Raw genomic sequence first — 18,807 nt, forward strand, 5'->3', positions numbered from 1 at the left:
TATAACAAAAAAAAATGCCTCTAATAAAAATAAAGTTTTAAGAAAAAAACGAACTTTAATTTGCTTCCCAAAAGTTGCAGACATGCTGCCTAATTATTATTCAAGGGGGTGCGCAGTGATTGGATCACAGGCAACATCACGTCACGCGCTGATCCAAGGCTGAAAAAAAAGAGAAGAAAAAATATCCACTGCTGTTTAGACCAGACCGGGACGAGACCTCTCCGCTCTCCGCTCACCGTGAGAGCAAAGAAAACTCCATAAAGTTTTGTCAGTGACACCAGTAAACTCATGACAGACACCGGACGACGGACACTTTTGAAGCCGGACTTTAGTGGCTGCTTGTATTTTTCGCCATAGCTGTGTTTTTTCACTTGAATACTTTTTACAGTGGTCGTTCCCCTACCGCGCCGTCCAAGTCCCAGGGATTTCCTCTCATCTCGAAGTTCCCAAGATGAACTTCGGTGCGGTGGTCGGGGAACTTTCTGTGAGTAAAAAAACACCAGTATACCCTTTAAATACTTTCTTCCATGGATTTATATCAATATGTTGTATCTCATTGTCTTTACTGAGCTACTTTTGGTTGTTAAAATATGCTCTCAACTTGGTAGCCTAAAGCTTCGTGCACGCGCTCGCTGTGAACTTGTCGAGTTGAGAGTGTCGCGAGGGCTTCAAGAGAAGCCTGGTTTAATAACAAATCATATAGCGCTGTCTATTTGAGTCAAAGCCGGCTACACGAGACACATTGTGGCACTTTTAGTGTGTGTGTGTGTGTGTGTGTGTGTGTGTGTGTGTGTGTGTGTGTGTGTGTGTGTGTGTGTGTGTGTGTGTGTGTGTGTGTGTGTGTGTGTGTGTGTGTGTGTGTGTGTGTGTGTGTGTGTGTGTGTGTGTGTGTGTGTGTGTGTGTGTGAGAGAGAGTTGCTGTGTGTGATTGTGTTGCTGTTTGTGTGCTGCTGTGTGTGTCTGTCTGTCTGTGTGTGTGTGTGTTGCTGTTTGTGTGTGTGACATGTGAGCAACAGAAATCACGGACAGACCCTTTGAACTTGATAGAGAAGATGAAACAAGCCCGTTCATTGTCCCACAAGAAGTCCAAACACAGGAAATGGACAGTTTGGGCCTATTTGTTGTTGATTAAAAGTTGTTTATTTCTGTACAGAGAGCAATATATAATCATCTTTTGAAGGCGCCTGTTGCTCTCTCTAGCCCAGTACAGTAGCTTAGTCCAGTGCATGTGTTGTATCATTCACTCAACATTACAGCCACCATCTGCGTTGGACATCATGTGGTCATATTGTTTCAGACGTTCGGCATAACGATGGCTCTCTTGGTCTTTGACAGCGGATGTAGCCTGGCCCTATAGTAGGCTCTATTAATAAGTGCTGCATTGCATTGCACTGAAGTATACAGTGAAGTTATGGCCTCCTGTGGATGCACTTACACCCGCACAAGCTTTAAATTAAAGTGTGTGAAGGCTCTGAAAGGCAGTGGTTTTGGTAACATGTCTGAATCAGTAATCTGTTTGACGGTGACGGTCACACCAAGAAATAAAAAAAAAAATCCAAGAATCCACCTAGCCATAGTCAATCATAGCCACAAACTCTCTCTGCAGCTTTTTTCCAGTCAGGTTTATTCCACAGCCTCTCAGACCTTCACAGAGGCGTCTTTTCATTCCTTGGTTGTTGTTTTTTCCAACTGTGCAGCCGGCACCAAAAGCCTGACACTATAAAAACCCAATGCCTACTGCGAGAGAGGCCTTTAAGTGTAGCCAATTTATGAAAAGGTTCTTTGGATTTAATGCAAAATGTGTAATTTGAAAAGGGATAAAATACAGTGTAAGGGGGCTCACTTTCTCTTCAAAACACTGTTTACTCAATTATATTAAAGGTGCACTATGCAGTTCCAAGGGAGGGGGATTTGTTTACATTTGCAGAGCCTGCAGTTACTTTACAAACCATATTTAATCCACATGTAGTTCTTAGTAATGAATCATTTTATTATCATGAAACTAAATTATTTTTGAGGGAACGAAATGTAATACTAGAATGTGATTGTAAACAAAACTGTGGGCCCTGCTGCTGTAAACCATACCAATGAAACAGTAACTTTCCAGGTAGCTTTCTAACTTCAAACAGTGTTCCAGGGATGCAATTTTCCTCTGAGGAAAGTTTATTTATTCAGTGATGAGAATAAACCTTAGAAAATGTTTCACTTCTCTGACACTCCCAAAGTGACAGTGCACCTTTTTAAGAAGCGGAAAATGTATCAAGAGTTCCAGATGACATTGCAACTTAAGTTTTATTTTTGTTGGCTTCTTCTTCATACGCCTACCCCTAGCCCTTCTCACTATAAACAAAGCCGCTAAAGTAAATGTAACATCTGCGGATGTGCCCTGCAGCTCCACTGTTTGTTTTCTGCTTTTGTCTGATGTGTGTTTTAAGTCATGCAGCGCTCCATTTACTCAAATCAGATTCTCGTCTCCGGGTGGCAAAGTCAATGTTTATCTCTTCTGTAAACTACACAGTACATTCTGGAGGCCTCGCCAACAGCAGGCCTTGTTGCTAAGGGACTATGAGGAAACTTCACCCCCACTCCCCTACCCCAACCCCTATCCACTCCCATTCCCCACTCTCTAACCCCCCCCTAAACACACATACACACACACACCACCCCTCCAAATTGCCCCGAGTGTAGGCCTACGTGCCTGGCCTGTCCAGTAAACTTCCTGTCTACGAGTACACAGATATGCTGATAATATTAGTGGCATCAATATACTTGTGAGAATTGTCATGCCCTATGCAAATGTGCACTAGATGGCTATCTCTCTCTCCCTCCCTCCATGCCATGTTGCTTATACAGTTTGTCTGGGTGTTGGTTGGTTCACACAGGAAATAAATATCTCCCTCTCCGTCTCTGCGGACAACACAGACAAGGGCAGGGAACCGACATCTGGGACAAGTGAGCGGAGGCCAACAAACTGTGTCACTAGGGACCCAGTCAGTGGTCAACAAAGTGGCCACTCTAGCTCCAGTCCTTTATATACTGTATTAACTTGATGCTGTGTGTACTGCTGCTCTGCATAGTGACCATGTGAACAGTAATAACTGAGCCCGAAGGCTTAGAGAAGCTACATGGACAGTGAATGATGCAATGCAATGCAACCCACGCAATGCCAGATACCAGGTGCTTGAGTTGAGTGCCCTTTTATGTCTGTCCGCCTGTCACAGTTTCCACTCAGGTATTTAGTCTAGAGAGCACACATGTTAAGTGATTAGTGAATCCAGTGTTATTACACAGTATAGGCTCTGTGAATAGGCATGTTGATAGCTACGATGGCCCCCATCTGTTTACATACACTTTGTTTACATACCAGTTTGCTGTTTGTATTGACACCAGATTTTACAGACGGGTAGCAGATCGTGAAGAGATATTCACAGATTTAGACAAAGTGATTTTGACGACAATAATTTTCAAGAATTAGTTCAAACACTTGTGACAGAGATATGAGTTGAAGGCAGACCATTTTCTGTTTTACAATACTTTTACTGTCAAACTTGGCCCAGGAACTTTTCTTTACTAGCCCCTTTTACACAGCCAGTGAAAGCCGGGAATATGCCGGCCTTTCGGCCCTCCCCCCAGCTGTGTAAATGCGACAGTTGCGGAACGAGGGAAGAAAGGTGCGAGTGATCGTTCCGGGAATTTTACTACCTCGGGGGGTAGTAAGATTCCCGACACGATCAGTTCCGCCTCTCTGTTTAAATGCTCCAGCTTGTTGTTGCGGAACAGGGGGGCGTTTGACGTTCCATAGTCTACGTTCTAAACATGCGACCATGTTAGCAGTTGAAGGACGTGTGTTTAACATTAACCACGGCGGCCTGATGTCCCGTAAAAATCACCAAATAAAAGGAACGGTGTATAATCTAGCTGATCATAAGGTCCGTTGCTCAATCCAAACCCCCGCGCTTCATTTTGCAGAGTGTATGAGTCTATTTCTGCCCAGGAGAAGTTGTACAATGGAAAGCTAGGCTAGGCTAAGTAAGGGATAAAGTATAGCGAACGGGTCACTTGCTAGAAATAAAGACCGACAAGCTGAAGCAGGAGCCCGACGCGCAGCGGAGTGCTCTTGTTCAGCTTGAAGGTCGACCTAGTAACGGGGGAATAGTCTGCTCGCCCCGCTAGACTGTCTGCTTCAGCTGACTGAAGGCTCCGGCTCAGCTGTTAGCCACAGAGCTACTGTTTTGCTAACACATTCCGCCGCCGCTATTATATCCTAAGTCTGAGCGTATATCCACACTTTATTTCTGTCTACAGTAACGTGACTTCACACACTGTGTGTATGTGTATGTCTGATTGGCAGATCGCTGCCCTCACAAAGAGACTCGCTCACAACCAACCTGTCACACACACACACACACACACAGAGGTGAAGCGGTCGGATTGATTTAGTCAGTTTGGTTAACCTGGGACAGTCCCAGTGATGTTGGACTCAGCGCGTAGCGAGATCAACTGGCACATCGTGGGGACAGTAAAATACGGCCCTCTTACTGCAAGCTCCAGCACTTCTGCTCTCAATTCACCGGCCATTGTTGTTGTTGTAAAGCAGCTGACCGGCGCGGCGCTAAATGTTTACGTCACACCTGACGCTGTTTACAAGCACCTCTTTCATTCCGGAGCGCTGTGTAAAAGGGACTACTGATGCGCCAGCAGGCCGGCGTTGCTTGGTTCTGTGTAAATAACACAGAAGCAAGCAAAGCCGGCATATTGGAGTGATGTTGTTCCATCAATATGCAGCAATCTCTGTGTAAAAGGGGCTATTGAAATATTCTTTGTCTTAGAATAATAAAGTGTTACAGATATTTAAAAAAATTACACAGGGGGAATTTTGAAACTCAGACATTGCAAATTTTTCTTACTGCAAGTCTTGTCTACATGAATATAGCTTATATAATGGGTAAAAAACATAATTTCTAAGTAAAACAAAGACACGTTCCCTGCACGTTAACATCAGCGTGAATCAGCCGATATTCTCAGGTAGGCTGTAATTGGCGGATAAAAATAGACCGGCAGATTAACTGGTCGGGCTGTATTGATCAACGTATGATGTCATGTTTTATTGTTTTACTGTCGGTGGCCTGATCATTCTGAATAGACTTGTTTCTGCTGTTGTTATTGCTGCTGCCGTTGATCCTTCTGCTTTTATCAAAGAGCTGCTGACTCACTGAGGGCGCGCCACCTTTTCAGGTGCTGCCTACTCACGTCATTACATACCATCACAGGCAAGTCAGTGCTCACACCATGAATGGGGCTGAGATAAGTGGGTATTTTACTGTGTCGAATACATCCCTAGATAAATAGATCACCACACCCAGCCATCACTGTACTTTGATTTTGTTTTTCAGACACAAGTAGCAGCTAATTCCATGTCACACACAGTGTCTTCAGAAAAATAGTTTTGAATGTGTGCAATACATAACGCTTTCCTATCCCCCATGTGTGGAGAAGTCATATGATGGGTCGAATCACATGATTTAGAAGTTCACTCTCTTTCACACGCATCGCACTGGGAATAGACACTGGTTGCCAAAGGGTGCAACAATGTTCTCAGATTCTTCTTCTCTGCTCTTTTCTATTTTTATTCAAGCTGTTTTACATTATGTTAAGACGCAAGAGATATGCGCTGGAGGGCATACTTTGGTAGTGGCAGCTATTACATCAGCTTTCAGTATGCAAGTATGAAGAAGTGTATTTTATGAGTGTGTGTAGCACATATTTGAAAGAATTCTATTCATACTGTAGGCCTAGTCGTAAATCATGTAGACGGGAAATCACTGCTGCAAAGCTTTTATGCCAAGTCAACAATAAGTCATTTACTTTTCAGCTGTTTTGATAATAAATTGATATTATTTTGGTCATATTTTCTGCAAAAATGCCAAAACAAAACCCAAAGATTAGGACTCGACAGCTGAAAAGTTTGCACTAGAGAAAAGCTGCATTCTGTAATTTTCTCCCCTAATAATCAGTTTTATTATTGGCTATCAAGTGTCCATCATTTCCCAAAGCCAAAGATGACATATATTCAAAAAAACATGTTTTTGGTGCAACTAGCAGTCCAAAAAATCTTCAAATTTCTTTTATAAAAAACTTACAAAAAAAAAGGAAATAGTAATATATTAGAAGTAGCAACATGTCAAGTTTTGGCATTTCTTGTTAATTAATAAATGAGTTGAATTATCAATGAATTGTTTCCATTTAATGCTCTGTTCATTGACAAATCATATTGTTGTAGCTCTACACTGTAGTTAAAGTCCGGCAGACATTTAGTAGCAGCTCAGACACATTTCACAATACAACACAAGAGTGGCATACGTTTTGCATCAGTGCTATAATATCCTGCCACTTCCTGCTTTCCTGGATGAATGAGCAGATTATAAGAGAAACGTTTTTTGGAGTGTTAGAGAACAAACGCAACCTTTGTCCGGTAGAATGGACTTCTGTTTACAAAGACATAAATCCAACATAAATTCCAGCTATTGATGGTCACTTAAGAACCTTGTTGACCTGCTACGCCAGACGCATATTCTACATTTTTTGCAGCGACATGTTTATAGAGAGTGCTGTAAACTGTCTGCACTTCATGGGACTTTTTGTTTCGCCCTGTATACACAAAGACAGGCTTTAATGGAGCTAATGTGATTGTCTCTGGTAGCGAGGTGATGGATCCCTAACATACTTCAATGCATTTGTCATCCTCTCTTTGCTATTTTTTTTTTTACTTCTCTACCTCCTGGAGTTGTGTGCTAAGCTTCTGTGCCAAGAAACGGCACTAGTCACAATTTGAATTGGCTAAGCTAATTGCGTTCCTCCACACACAAATCTGTTGAATTCAATTTGAGGATTAGAACGTTCAAATTCAAGGTCATCCTCGATTCTGGAGAACGCTTGTTGTCAAAAAAGTTTTGTCAAAATCAGTGAATATGTCTTCGCGATCCGCTACCTGTCAGTACTGTGTGCACGTTGAAAAAATAAATCTGGTAATCTGGTATGTAAACAAAGTGTATGTTGACTAAGGGGCCCACCGTAGCTAGCAACATGCCCTTTTACAGAGCCTAGGCTTTGTTAAAACACAGTATAGACACGTAGCAGATCATGAGGAGATAGTCACTGATTTTGACAGAAAGTGAGGTAATTCCCCAGAATCACTGTCTCCATCTTTAATAGCACACTGTATGACTAACAGTAATGTTGCGAAGAGGCATCCAACCTTTTAGAAACCACGGCGACCACCTTGACCTCTCAGACCAAACAAATTAGAAAATGTCTGTCACGCTGCACCTGTTTACAGCTTCTTGAACCCTTCAACTTTCTAACAGCACACACTCACCACACACTCTCTCTTTCAGTCATCAAAACAATAGTCTGATTTCTCATGTGGTCACCATCCACGTCAGATTTGTCATTTCACCAACTTGTGGTTGCTATCGACTGCCAGGAAATACATTGAAGCTGTCGTCATTTGAGAATGTTTTTTTGTTTTTTTTTCCTTCTCCTTTCTCTCTGGTTTGAAGGTGAATTTTATAAACCTTGTAAGCATTCTATTATTTATTTTTCTAAAGATAATTTTTCGTTGTTTCACCTTTTTTATTGCATAGTATTAAGCACAGAGTTAGTGGTTGTCATCGCAGCAAAAACTTTAGATTTACTTTTTGAGTTTGAAATGTGTCTAAGGCCTCTCCCATTGAACACAAGTAGTACACATATTACACATAGCACATCATAACAATAAACATACAAATATACACAACAAAGACAGAATATAGTGCAAAAAAAACAATTGCAGCAACTAAGTTAAATCAATTGTATTAAAGAGTGTTCTAGCGAGTGTAAATCAGATTTTAATGAGAACACTGAGACGACACACGCACACACACAACCACCCGCCTACCCCTGTCAAGTGAAAAACTTGACAATAAAAGCCTTCTTAAAGATGTTGCGGCACGCTTTAAGGACCCTCGATCTACAATCCAGACGGGTAGCAACTAAAGCGCTATATGTAGTGTGTGGGTGTAAACGATTTGTTCTCCTCTCTCTCTGGTTTGAAGGTGAATGTCACCTAACCTGCTTGTGTGCCACGCTTGCCTGTCACACTCATCTCTTAATCAGTGAAGCTCGAACAACTCCTGGAGGAAACTGAAGAATTTGTGTCGTGGAGAGGCAGCAGCAGCAGCTTTTCCTGAGTTATAAATACCCGGCGTAGCGGATATGTTGTGGGTCTAATCGGGTGCTGGGCTGCTGCAGTTTGCTGCTGAACCCTGCATGAAGCCTCGGTATTGTCTGGAGCTTCCTGTGGCTCCCTGAGAGGAGGGGGCCACCGCTTTTCACACGCTCCCACACATGCACACTCTATCTGTCCTTGTGCACTCTGTCATATGCGTGTGTGTGTGTGTGTGTGTGGCATCTTCAGTGTGTGTGTGTGTGTGGCTTCTTCAGTGTGTGTGTGTGGCTTCTTCAGTGTGTGTGTGTGCGCGTCTTCCTCAGTGTGCGAGCGAGAGCAGTTTTTGTGGTTTCCAACAATGTGGGTTTTTTCACACACTGAGCGCCTTCTTGTGTAACTGCCTTTTTTAAAATGACATGATAGACATTCTCTTCATTTGACATCATTCCAGCTTGATACTGATGAATGTGTCAGAGCCTGGCTGAACTTTCTTGATATATTTAAAGTGGCAGAAGTCTTTTATTTTGACACAAGCTGCTGGTTTGTACGTGTCTTCATCGTCTAACACAGGATGTCAGTGTCATTTATCACTCAGGGAAAGTCGTGCATGGTCAGCCGCTGTCTCCAGGGAATGTCAGGGGCTTATCTATAAAGCAGAGAGCGTTCACTGTTCTGGCAAGGTCAGCCCTCAGAGAGATTTAGAACTGTACAATGCTCAACAGTTCCAGAAAATGTGTCCAAAACAGTTACTGAAAACACTGTTAACATAGATTATATTAGTTTAGAGTTCCATTCAAAACAAAGTGTACATGTCTATGGCAGTAGTGCACTGTTTCTGTTCTGTTGTGCAGTTGCGTCCCTTCATATCTTTATACTACGTGAAACCATAAATGAGGGATTAATTAATAACAATGGATAAACCTGATTTGTTTTTCACCTTAAGGCCTTCAGAGATTTAGACTGTACAATACTCAACAGTTACTGAAAACACTGTTTACTGCCATTTCAATCCAAACTAAATCTGTGGCAGGACATTGTTTCTGTTGTTGTTTGTAGTTGTGTTCCTTTCTGTCTGTATACAACATAACACCATCACTCAGGAATTATTCATTCAGTTGGACAAAACAATTAGACCACTAGTCATGATTGGACTAGAAAATTGAGGCAAAAGATAATATGATAAAAAATCATAATAAAATTACTTTTATGCTGGGCTTACACTAGAGGACTTTTAAAAGACTTTGAAAACCTGAAGACAACTAGTCATTAGTTTTCAGTCACATAATGAGATTTTGAAAAGACAGGGGGTCTCATATTGCAAGACTACAACTAGATTCCTTTTGAGATTAATATTATTTCGGCAAACGCGATAGTGTTTATTTAATTAAAAAAAGGTTAATATTCCGAGCGGGGGACTTCCTTTACTTATTTGACCATCTTTATTTGCTGATCTCGTCCTCCAATAACTTTAACTCCTAACCCTGTATTTGACGGTAAAGTGTTGAAGTTGTTCTCCCGCCGAGGCTTCAAGGAAAAAGTGTCCGAAATAAATGCCTGCACAGACGGACACAGGTCGCGACTAATGCCGCTCCTCCTGCGTCGTGCTTGGTGCATGCGAGAGTGTGACAGTGTTTACGTCATTTCACTTGAGCCAACCCCTTAAGACTAACGATAATATCAAACATGTTTGATAATGTCGGAACGTCAAGACGGGAAGAAGACTGGCTGAAATCGGGTCGGAAGACCACCATACACCAAACGACCGAGATAACGTGCGTGCGCCACAACTCCAGCATGACTTCTGTGATTTCAGTCCGACATTGGAAGATTGTCTGCGACTGTCAAATCGCGTGAAAAGTCGTGTAGTGTAAGCCCAGCATTAGTTGCAGTCAGGGATTATGAATTCATTAAGACAAGACGACGAGAAAGATACGACAGTTACCGTTTGGGACTGGTGTCTTTGTTTTTTGGCTTTGAAAATTGTATATAATAGAATTTGACTTATTGTGCAACACACCAGCTGTGCTTCTTAATTAATAAAAATATATTATGATTACTTAGTATTTCGTCGGTGCAATGTTTAAACTCTGACATCAGTTATACTTCTAAAGGGTGACAGCTGTGGAGCAGATATCCCTCCGCCTGTTATACGATATGGGGGGGTTTATCTTTGTTGTGGTTGTGGGAAGCAATGGCGTATAGAGATTGAGCTGTGGTAAGGTCACAGGCTCAGGCAGACACATGGCGTTGACATTTCAAATGAAGAATACATTTCACATATAAGTCATGTGTGACACTTTTGAATCGGCGGATGTGGCATATACGTACATGTATCTTTCCATTCTACAGGCCTACATTTACTTCAGTGCTTAAATGTAATCAGTGTAAAATAGAAAGAAAGTTGTAGTACTTGGTTGTTTTTTTCAGAAATGTTTGAATAAACTTCTCAAAAGCTCTTTTCCTCTCTGTCACAATGTCCTAGAGAGTATGGATGTAAACGTCACAAGTATCACAAATGTCCCTCGATTGATTCAATGAAAGGATTGGTTAATGAGAAAAGCATGATATGGAGAGAGGCAGGTCATAATCTTGATACAGGAGCATAATGAGGTACACCATGTCACCTCTTATCAGTCAGCTATGATTGAAATCATCTGTCCAACAATATGAAATCAAGTGTGTGTGTGTGTGTGTGTGTGTGTGTGTGTGTGTGTGTGTGTGTGTGTGTGTGTGTGTGTGTGTGTGTGTGTGTGTGTGTGTGTGTGTGTGTGTGTGTGTGTGTGTGTGTGTGTGTGTGTGTGTGTGTGTGTGTGTGTGTGTGTGTGTGTGTGTGTGTGTGTGTGTGTGTGTGTGTGTGGTTTGTGTGTGTGTGGTTTGTGTCTATATGTTTGAGGACCAATTTTGAGTTTTAGACCAGCTGGCTCTCACTTTTGGACAGGTATTTAAAGGGCTTTTTAAAGGTTACCACTAGGTGTTAAGTTTGAGGTATGAATTACTGTAGGTTAGCCTTAGTGTAAGGGTTGGGATTAGGCAATTAATTTTGATTAGGTTGATATTGGGGTATGGAGCTAGGGAATATATTATGTCAATGAATGTCCTCATAAGTATAGCCGTACGAACCTGTGTGTGTGGCTGTGTGTATTGTGTCAGTTCATTGCTGTATTTTTTTTAAAATTCCTGCCCATTTCTTTTCATAAAGGAAGGCACTGTAATTCCCTCAGGACTATGTAGTGATCACAGGCGCTCTAAATGGCCCATTGATAACCTAGGTCAACTGAAAGGATGTCCTGTGTTTTACCCACAAATGCATTCTCAGTGTACACACACACGGCATACAGTATGTAGAGTTTGTGCCAACAAGGCTACTGGGAAGAACCCTGTGTGTTTAGAGGAACTGGAGGGAAGCCGCTCGTTGTCAAATAAACAAAAGTCTCCCCTCGTTATTCCATTAAAAAACGTTTATTAGTTTAACTTGCGTCCACACAATCGTAGCACTAACCTAGCATGCTTACAGACTGTAACCATGACAATAGGACACTGTTTTACCACAATAATTTGCAGCCAGGCCCAATCATTGTACAGAGGGGATAGGATGTAGAGAGAAGACAGTGAAGTGGACTCAACCACTTCAGGCCGGTTGGGAGTTGGAAAGTTTCCATGGATTGTGGGTTTGTAAGGGCTTTCTGCACTGAGGTTATGGTCACTCCAGTCTTCCTCCTCGCTCCTTTATAGAGGTAAAACTTGAGCCGCGTTGTGGCTAGCCCATAGTGTTTATGTATACTGTACATTTATGTTATTCTGTAGTTTAGCAGCCTTAGGACAGTGGTGTGTGGACACGTGTTTATGGTGATGGTTGTTTTTCCTTGTCTGTATTCAGGCTGTGTTCAAGGAATACTACAAATAGTGGGAATACTTAGCTTTTCCTATTCTTAGAGCTGAAACAATTAGTCAATTATTATTATTGATTAATCAAATAAGTAGTTTTCAAAATAACTAAACATGACCTAGAGGCAGGTTTCAAAACAGAGCGTTTCAGATAGAGGCTGAAAAGAGGAGATTCAGCACTGTGGAACTGAGAGAAAAATCAAAGTATTTTTGGACACTGCACCATGAAAACAGTTTCTAGTAGACACCCAATTTAAAATGTTGAAACCGAAAATGAGCACAATATGTGACCTTTTAAATAATCAAAATAATAGATAGCAGCAGCCCTACTTCTCAACATGAAACTGTATCAGATCTTGTGTGTACAGTAGCAACCTTCAGCAGAGCGTAGCAGGTCGGGCTGTTGAGGGCCACTGCACCTGGGAATGTTTTGAATCACAGGCTCTGAAATGAACAAAGACTGGAAATGATGTCATCCGTATGTACACTGTCCAGGCATCTTCACTGTTGAACAAGACACACCTGAATCTGAACTCTTGTTTGGCCACTGTGATTTATTAGCGTCTTAATCCCGGATAAATAAACGTTTGGATTTTTGGTTTACATTCTAGGATTCTAGGATTTCCTTTAGTGCAGCCCTCCCTTTCCCAGATGTCTTTTTTTTTCTTCTAATCTTTTCTTTCCACTGTTTTGTCTTGCACATCCTTATATACAGTGTCCTCTCTGGCCTTTTCACATGGCTTTTTTCTTCTCACTTCACAAATTCCATCTATCTAAGTATATATTTGAATAAATATGTAAATGTTGCAATATCTTACTAAGTATGTTACATTTGCATCTCTTTAAAAACTAAAAGTCTAGATGTTAGATGAAGCCAGAGTTAAAATCTTTATTTACTTTTTTCAATATATTAGTGGCCACAGTTTTTATAGGACAGATTTTGGATACAGCATTTATTCATTTTGTAAATCTAAAAAACACTATGGAAAAAATTCATTTACTACATATTTTTATGAAGAAAATGTATCAATGTCATAATGACATTTTATGGAAGCAAAAAAAACATATTCACATCTAAAGACACCCTGTGTCATGCAAGCTGTTAGTCCCCCCTACAGACACACACACACACACACACACTCACACTCACACTCCCCTTTCCTCCTCTGCCCCCCCTGTCCCTCCCCAGAATGTTTGGATAGATCTAAATGGTGTGATTGTGACTTGCTCTGCCGGTCGTCTACCCTTCCACGTCTGCTGCTAGCGTCTTTGGAAAGTCTGACGTTAGCAAAGAGAGAGGGAGAGAGACACAGAGAGAGAGCGTGAAGGAAAGTTCTTTTGAACAACAAGGCATGGCGGCCCTCCAGAGAGCCCAAGTCTAGCTAGCTCAAGCCTGTCCCTTCTTTTTCTCTATGCTACCTCAAGTCTTTTATTCCACTCATTCTCCCACACTGTCTTTCTTAGTCAACCAATTCCCTTGCTGAACCTCCCATCTCCCAAACCCCTCTGTCTACAATTTCTCACTTTGAATCAACCCTGCCCTAACCTGTTCCAGTAAAGGTGGAGGATGGAGAGAGAGAGAGAAAGAGAGGGAGACAAAACCTCTAAAATCTAGGCCCCCTCTCATATACCCAGGAGGGTGTCGCGTTGCGTTTGAGGGCGCTTCACGGCGGTGTCGCATGTCGTGGCATTCAAAGAGCCGGGCTTTGAGAATGTGGGTCATTTGAAGTAGAGCCACTAAAGTGCGTTGTTTGCCAGTGAATGGGGCCTTCTCACGTTGACATGGTGAAAAGCGTGTGAATAAACACCATCGCCTTGGGGCCACACTAAAGTGTTCGGCCTGTATTCTTCTCAGTACCCCCCAACCTATACAAGGCCTGTTATTATCTAGCACATGAATGGATTTCTGGAATCACATTTGATATGTGCACCGTGCTGCTGTTAGCCGAGATGGCTTATCAAACCCCTTTCTGTTACACCCACACACACACACACACACAAACAGTAGAGGAAATGGGGTGTCTGCTTATTAAGGCCAGACACTGCTGGTGTATAGGGTTTTAACTGAAACCTTGCCAATGTTTAGATAATGACCGTTAAAGATGGTTGTATATGAGAAATATCCAGACACAAATATCCAACGTTTAGTAAAATAAACACTTTAATGATGAACCTTATATTTACACTAGTATGAAAGAAGACATGTTATGGAAGCAAAAAGGACAAACATCTCAAAATTGACCTGGGCTTGATGAAGCAACAGTTTTTCTCCTACAGTGTTTCTTTGCCTCAAACCTTTTCTAACAAGAAAAAACCAGACTGTGGAGTAATTAAGTTTGCCTGTTGCGCTGCATGCTGTTAGCGTATAGCCTCTAGTTTTGCCTCTAGTTCTGACCGGCTGGATGATGGCTCCCCTTAATTGCTTTCCCACGGCAGATGTTCAGATGTATCACATGGTTCAAATTAAAGCAGTAGATTGCTCACACAAGGTTCCCTATGAAGATAGACTCTCCTCTTTAACTGTCCCTTCCCTTTTATCTAATGAATGGGAGTGGGTGAGACCGTATACTGTGTTTATACAAAACTAATGCAAAACTTTTGTCTTTTTTTCCCTCCCTCTCTGTCTTTCCCGTGACCTTGATGCTGCAGGTGTTGGTGGTGACGCTCCTCATCGCGGCGGTTTGTCACGCAGCTGAACTGCCCGTGCCGGCGTCTCAATGGTCCAAAGAGGATTTCAAAAACCTCACCCTCCGAAGCCATAGAACGTGTGTGGAGAATGAGCAGTACAACAACCAGGGACTCTGCTGCCACAATTGCCAGGCTGGTAAGGGGGGAAAAAATCACATTAAAAGCTATGATTTCACTTAAAGCGATAGTGCGTAACTTTTTCATATGTGTGCATGTCGGTTACGTGAAAGCCATTGCTAAACAGACACAGAGTTGATCAGGCCTATGGGCTCTACAAAACACTCTCTGTATTTCAATATGGCAGCGGAAAAACCTGGACGTACAACAGAAGGAATATAATTTAAGTAGAATCTACAGTAATGTGGGCCTGAATCAGTCCCCACCAAAGTCTTTATTAATTACTCATTACCAACATTTTATGTCATCAATTCCATGAAGCTCTCCCATATATTTTTTTCAAATATTCCTAGCTTTCAGTAGTGTATGTTATTTTTTCCATAGCTATTCATGCTGACAGATGCTTAATGTCTTTTTTCATACTTGGTTTAGTCACTTTTTTCCACTCCGAGGCTATTGCTCTTTTAGCTTGCAAGAGACACAGATCTATCTCTGCTTTAGAAATCAAATCACTCTGGTAAATAAATATCTAGAATGCACAATTTTGGCAAACAGGAGATTTTAAGTTCCTTGATCCAACATTTCGCTTGGCACTTGAGTCAAAAGTTAAAACCCATAACCTGAGCTGTTTCCAAAATGTGCAAATATTCTCTCTGCCCTGTTCTGGAAGGAATGCATGTTGGCAAAGGAGCAGGCGGCAAACTTCTCCGTGTCAGCAATTCAGAAGGACAGAGTGAAGTGAGAAAAAAAAGGGCAGAATGAGAAGTAGAGTGTATTTTTAAGTCCTAAGTTATTCAAAATACCAACCTCTTTAATAATGTATTAAATAAAGAATTTGATTATGCTGTTCAACCTTTTTGTTTGTTATTTTTAGCTCAGAACATACCGTATTAAGCCATGATGCAATTACTGCATGTTGCTGATCCAGTTATTTCATTTGCCACGCTGAATTCTAAGAAATCTTATTATCTGATCAACACAGGTTTTTGGTTTTGATCACAAGAAGATTTCAAACCTTATCAACTCAAGCTTTATTTCCAAGATTCGTGCCCCCTTCTGCAAATGTGTGTGTTCTTGAACATTTAAAGTATATTGGACCCGTTATCGTGTCGTTTGGGTCAGCTGGACTGAGATCATTTTCAAGCCTAAAAGTTTATTGACAAATTAGCTTAAAGGTGGAGACAGCGATTCTGTAGAATGCTTGTTGTAGAAAAATGATATGTAAACTAAGGAGGCTCAATCTAGATAGCAACGTGCCCGTTTACAGAGCCTAGGTTGTGTGTTATCACTGAATTTTTATTTAAGCGCTCACACAATACCTATAGGTGGCGGATAATGAGGAGATATTCACTGTTTTTGACCAAACAAACCGACAACTAGCATTCTCCAGAATCGCTGGCTCCACCTTTTTAATTTCTCAATTGAAAATATTTGTTTCACACTAACAATTGAAATGAGGCCTTTTTGAAAATCAGCATTCAGCACAAAGAAGGAAACAGATAAAGTGATAAATCAAAGTTCCACAGTTTGGTTATGGTTAAAAAGTCTTGTTTTTCTTTAGGGTTTTAATGTTTTTACCACTTTGTGATGCTGTTTTCTTGCGTTCTTGCCAGTTGGTCAGTTTCTACCACATCCATACAAACCACTGTGGCCACCAGTGTTCCACTTTTTTGCTTCCTTTTGTCAGTCTAAGCTCTTTTTTTTTCACCAGGCCCGTGCCTTTGTGAACATTGACTCTATAAGCTTAACCCCACAGTTAGGCATAAAAAAACCTGTTCAATACCTCAGAACCAACCACAATGCAAATCCTCTACTTTTTCTCCCTAGTACTCAACCTTTTTTCCCACCGTTTCTCACATTTTTCACATTCTTCACCGTGGCCTTTTTTTCATTTGTGCATCAGATAAATCCTGAAAACACCCCGGAATCATGTGGTTTTGTTCATGGCAAAGTTTGAACTCATTTCAGTATAACAAAAAAAAAATTCAAAGCATAACAATCAAGCCAGTGGAGGAGCTTAAATCAGTAGTGTACTGTAGTTCAGTGAACCCTGTTCTTTTGGCGAGCAGCAACCCCTACAAAATGTGCACTTCGACTTTTTCCTGGAAATCTGTCATATTGTGTAAATCAGTGAATCAAGCTGAAGAAAAAGAAGGAAATCTCAAATTCCCAGCCCCTCAAACTGCTCTTCTTCTTCTTCTTCAAGCTGATATCCCATTTGGTTTACATTGAAAAAGCACATTACAGTAACAGCATGATCCCTGGCTGTGGTATGTCCTGTTCCAGCATCCTTACCTCAACAGGAAATGCTTTATATCAATAACGTCCTTCAAGATTTCAAAGCACTTTATTTTTTACGGTATTTTTTGTTTATGACTTGAGTTGATTGTTTTTTTTCTCTTGGGTTTATTTTGCAGGAACTTTTGTGCATAAAGGATGTGAGAGAGACCAAGAGCTGGGCACGTGTCTCCCCTGTGAACACGGACAGACGTACACGGAGCATTCCAACGGGATGAACCGCTGTCTGCCCTGCACACACTGTCGCTCAGGTAACTATACTGTCCGCTGCACCTTTAAACTGTGTTTTATCATAGCATCTTTTAAATTGAGTAAGTGGGGCAAAGTAATGAGAATTCATGAGAATTATCATGTTTTTGCACTTTTTCCTGATTATTTAATCTAACATTTACTAAGATTTGGGGGAAGTAACTTTACAATAAGGTGTACCTTGGTGTCTGACAAGAGCAAGAGTAACTTTCAGTTTGTGTCATTCTTGCACCACCTTTCGACAAAAGCGGTAGTGTTTTTACTACACCAGCTGTTGTTCCTGGGTGAGCGTACCCATGGCAGAGGCGCTTAGAAAAACCATATAAAAATAGCATTCTTTGCACTGATGGTATCGTTTGCTGTCATTTAAGATCATCAGAGGAAAAATTAGATTGTTTCAAAAATATGAAAAAGTTACTCATAGCTACTTTAAGTTATTGATCTATGAAATGTGAAAGAGACCAAATTGTAAAAGAAATAACATTTAACTCGTAAATGGATTGGCCTTTCTAATTCTAAAGTTAGGTCTGCAGTAATCCAGTCTGTTAGAGAGCTGTTGTTTTGGGAAAGTCAATACCTTTTTGTCTGTGTGCCCCCCCCCCCACCCCCTTTAGTTCCACTCATGAAAATGTGATCTTATGATGTTACATGGGGAGTAGCTGGGCGTGTCTTTGTTTTTCGTGGGCTGAATGTCAGCGCGTACCTGTCTCCAGAGATCTGCTTGTGTCTCTGCCGTTATTTGTCTGATCTGGGTGTGGCCCGGGCAGCATTGTCTCCCACACTGGGGCGGCTTTGTGTCCAATGAAAGGCCGTATCGACAGAGAAAAGAGACTACTGTTACATAGGATGGGTTTTGTGCTCATTCACTGCAGATTTTAAGATACAGCTTTTTTGTTTTGCACTAGTTTAAAAAAAAAAGTATTTATGTTATAATTGATTGGAAAATGCTAAAGTATTTGTTATTATTATTATTATTATTATTATTTTATTTTTAATTTATTGAACATGTTAAAATAATGCAATCACAAAATAAAACGTATAAGAAATTTGAAAAAGAACAAACTCAATGGGAAAGTAAATGTGTTTCTAAATTTTTCAAAAGATGTCCTCTCAATGAACCACATGGCATGAACAGCGCTGCTATCTGCATTGCAACACTTTAGATAACCTCCCGTTGAGTGATATCTTGTATTGACGTTGCTACAGCGAACTGAATGAATGAATTATTTGTTTTCTCACAGTTCAATCCATGGTTTCCCATGATGTTTCTCTAATACACAGCATTGAAATCAATGTTATGGACTGTATTTGACCAATTAGAGGGATCTTGGCTTTCATTCAGAACGTCTTATCAATTATTTCAA

At 41.1% G+C, this 18,807-nt stretch overlaps 1 protein-coding gene across 1 annotated transcript in view; it reads left to right on the forward strand.

Moving 5' to 3' along the window:
• The first annotated feature begins 210 nt into the window (after positions 1–210).
• The window catches only part of tnfrsfa (tumor necrosis factor receptor superfamily, member a), a 28,246-nt gene continuing 9,649 nt past the window's right edge, over positions 211–18,807 (forward strand). Inside the window, exons 1-3 of the mRNA XM_080047330.1 lie at positions 211–484; positions 14,741–14,915; positions 17,314–17,445. Of these exons, the coding sequence (XP_079903456.1) occupies positions 452–484; positions 14,741–14,915; positions 17,314–17,445 (340 nt within the window). The 5' untranslated portion in view covers positions 211–451. The remainder of the gene's footprint in view (positions 485–14,740; positions 14,916–17,313; positions 17,446–18,807) is intronic.

Source organism: Ammodytes marinus, assembly GCF_949987685.1.
Source record: "Ammodytes marinus genome assembly, chromosome: 18".
Classification (NCBI taxonomy): Eukaryota; Metazoa; Chordata; class Actinopteri; order Uranoscopiformes; family Ammodytidae; genus Ammodytes; species Ammodytes marinus.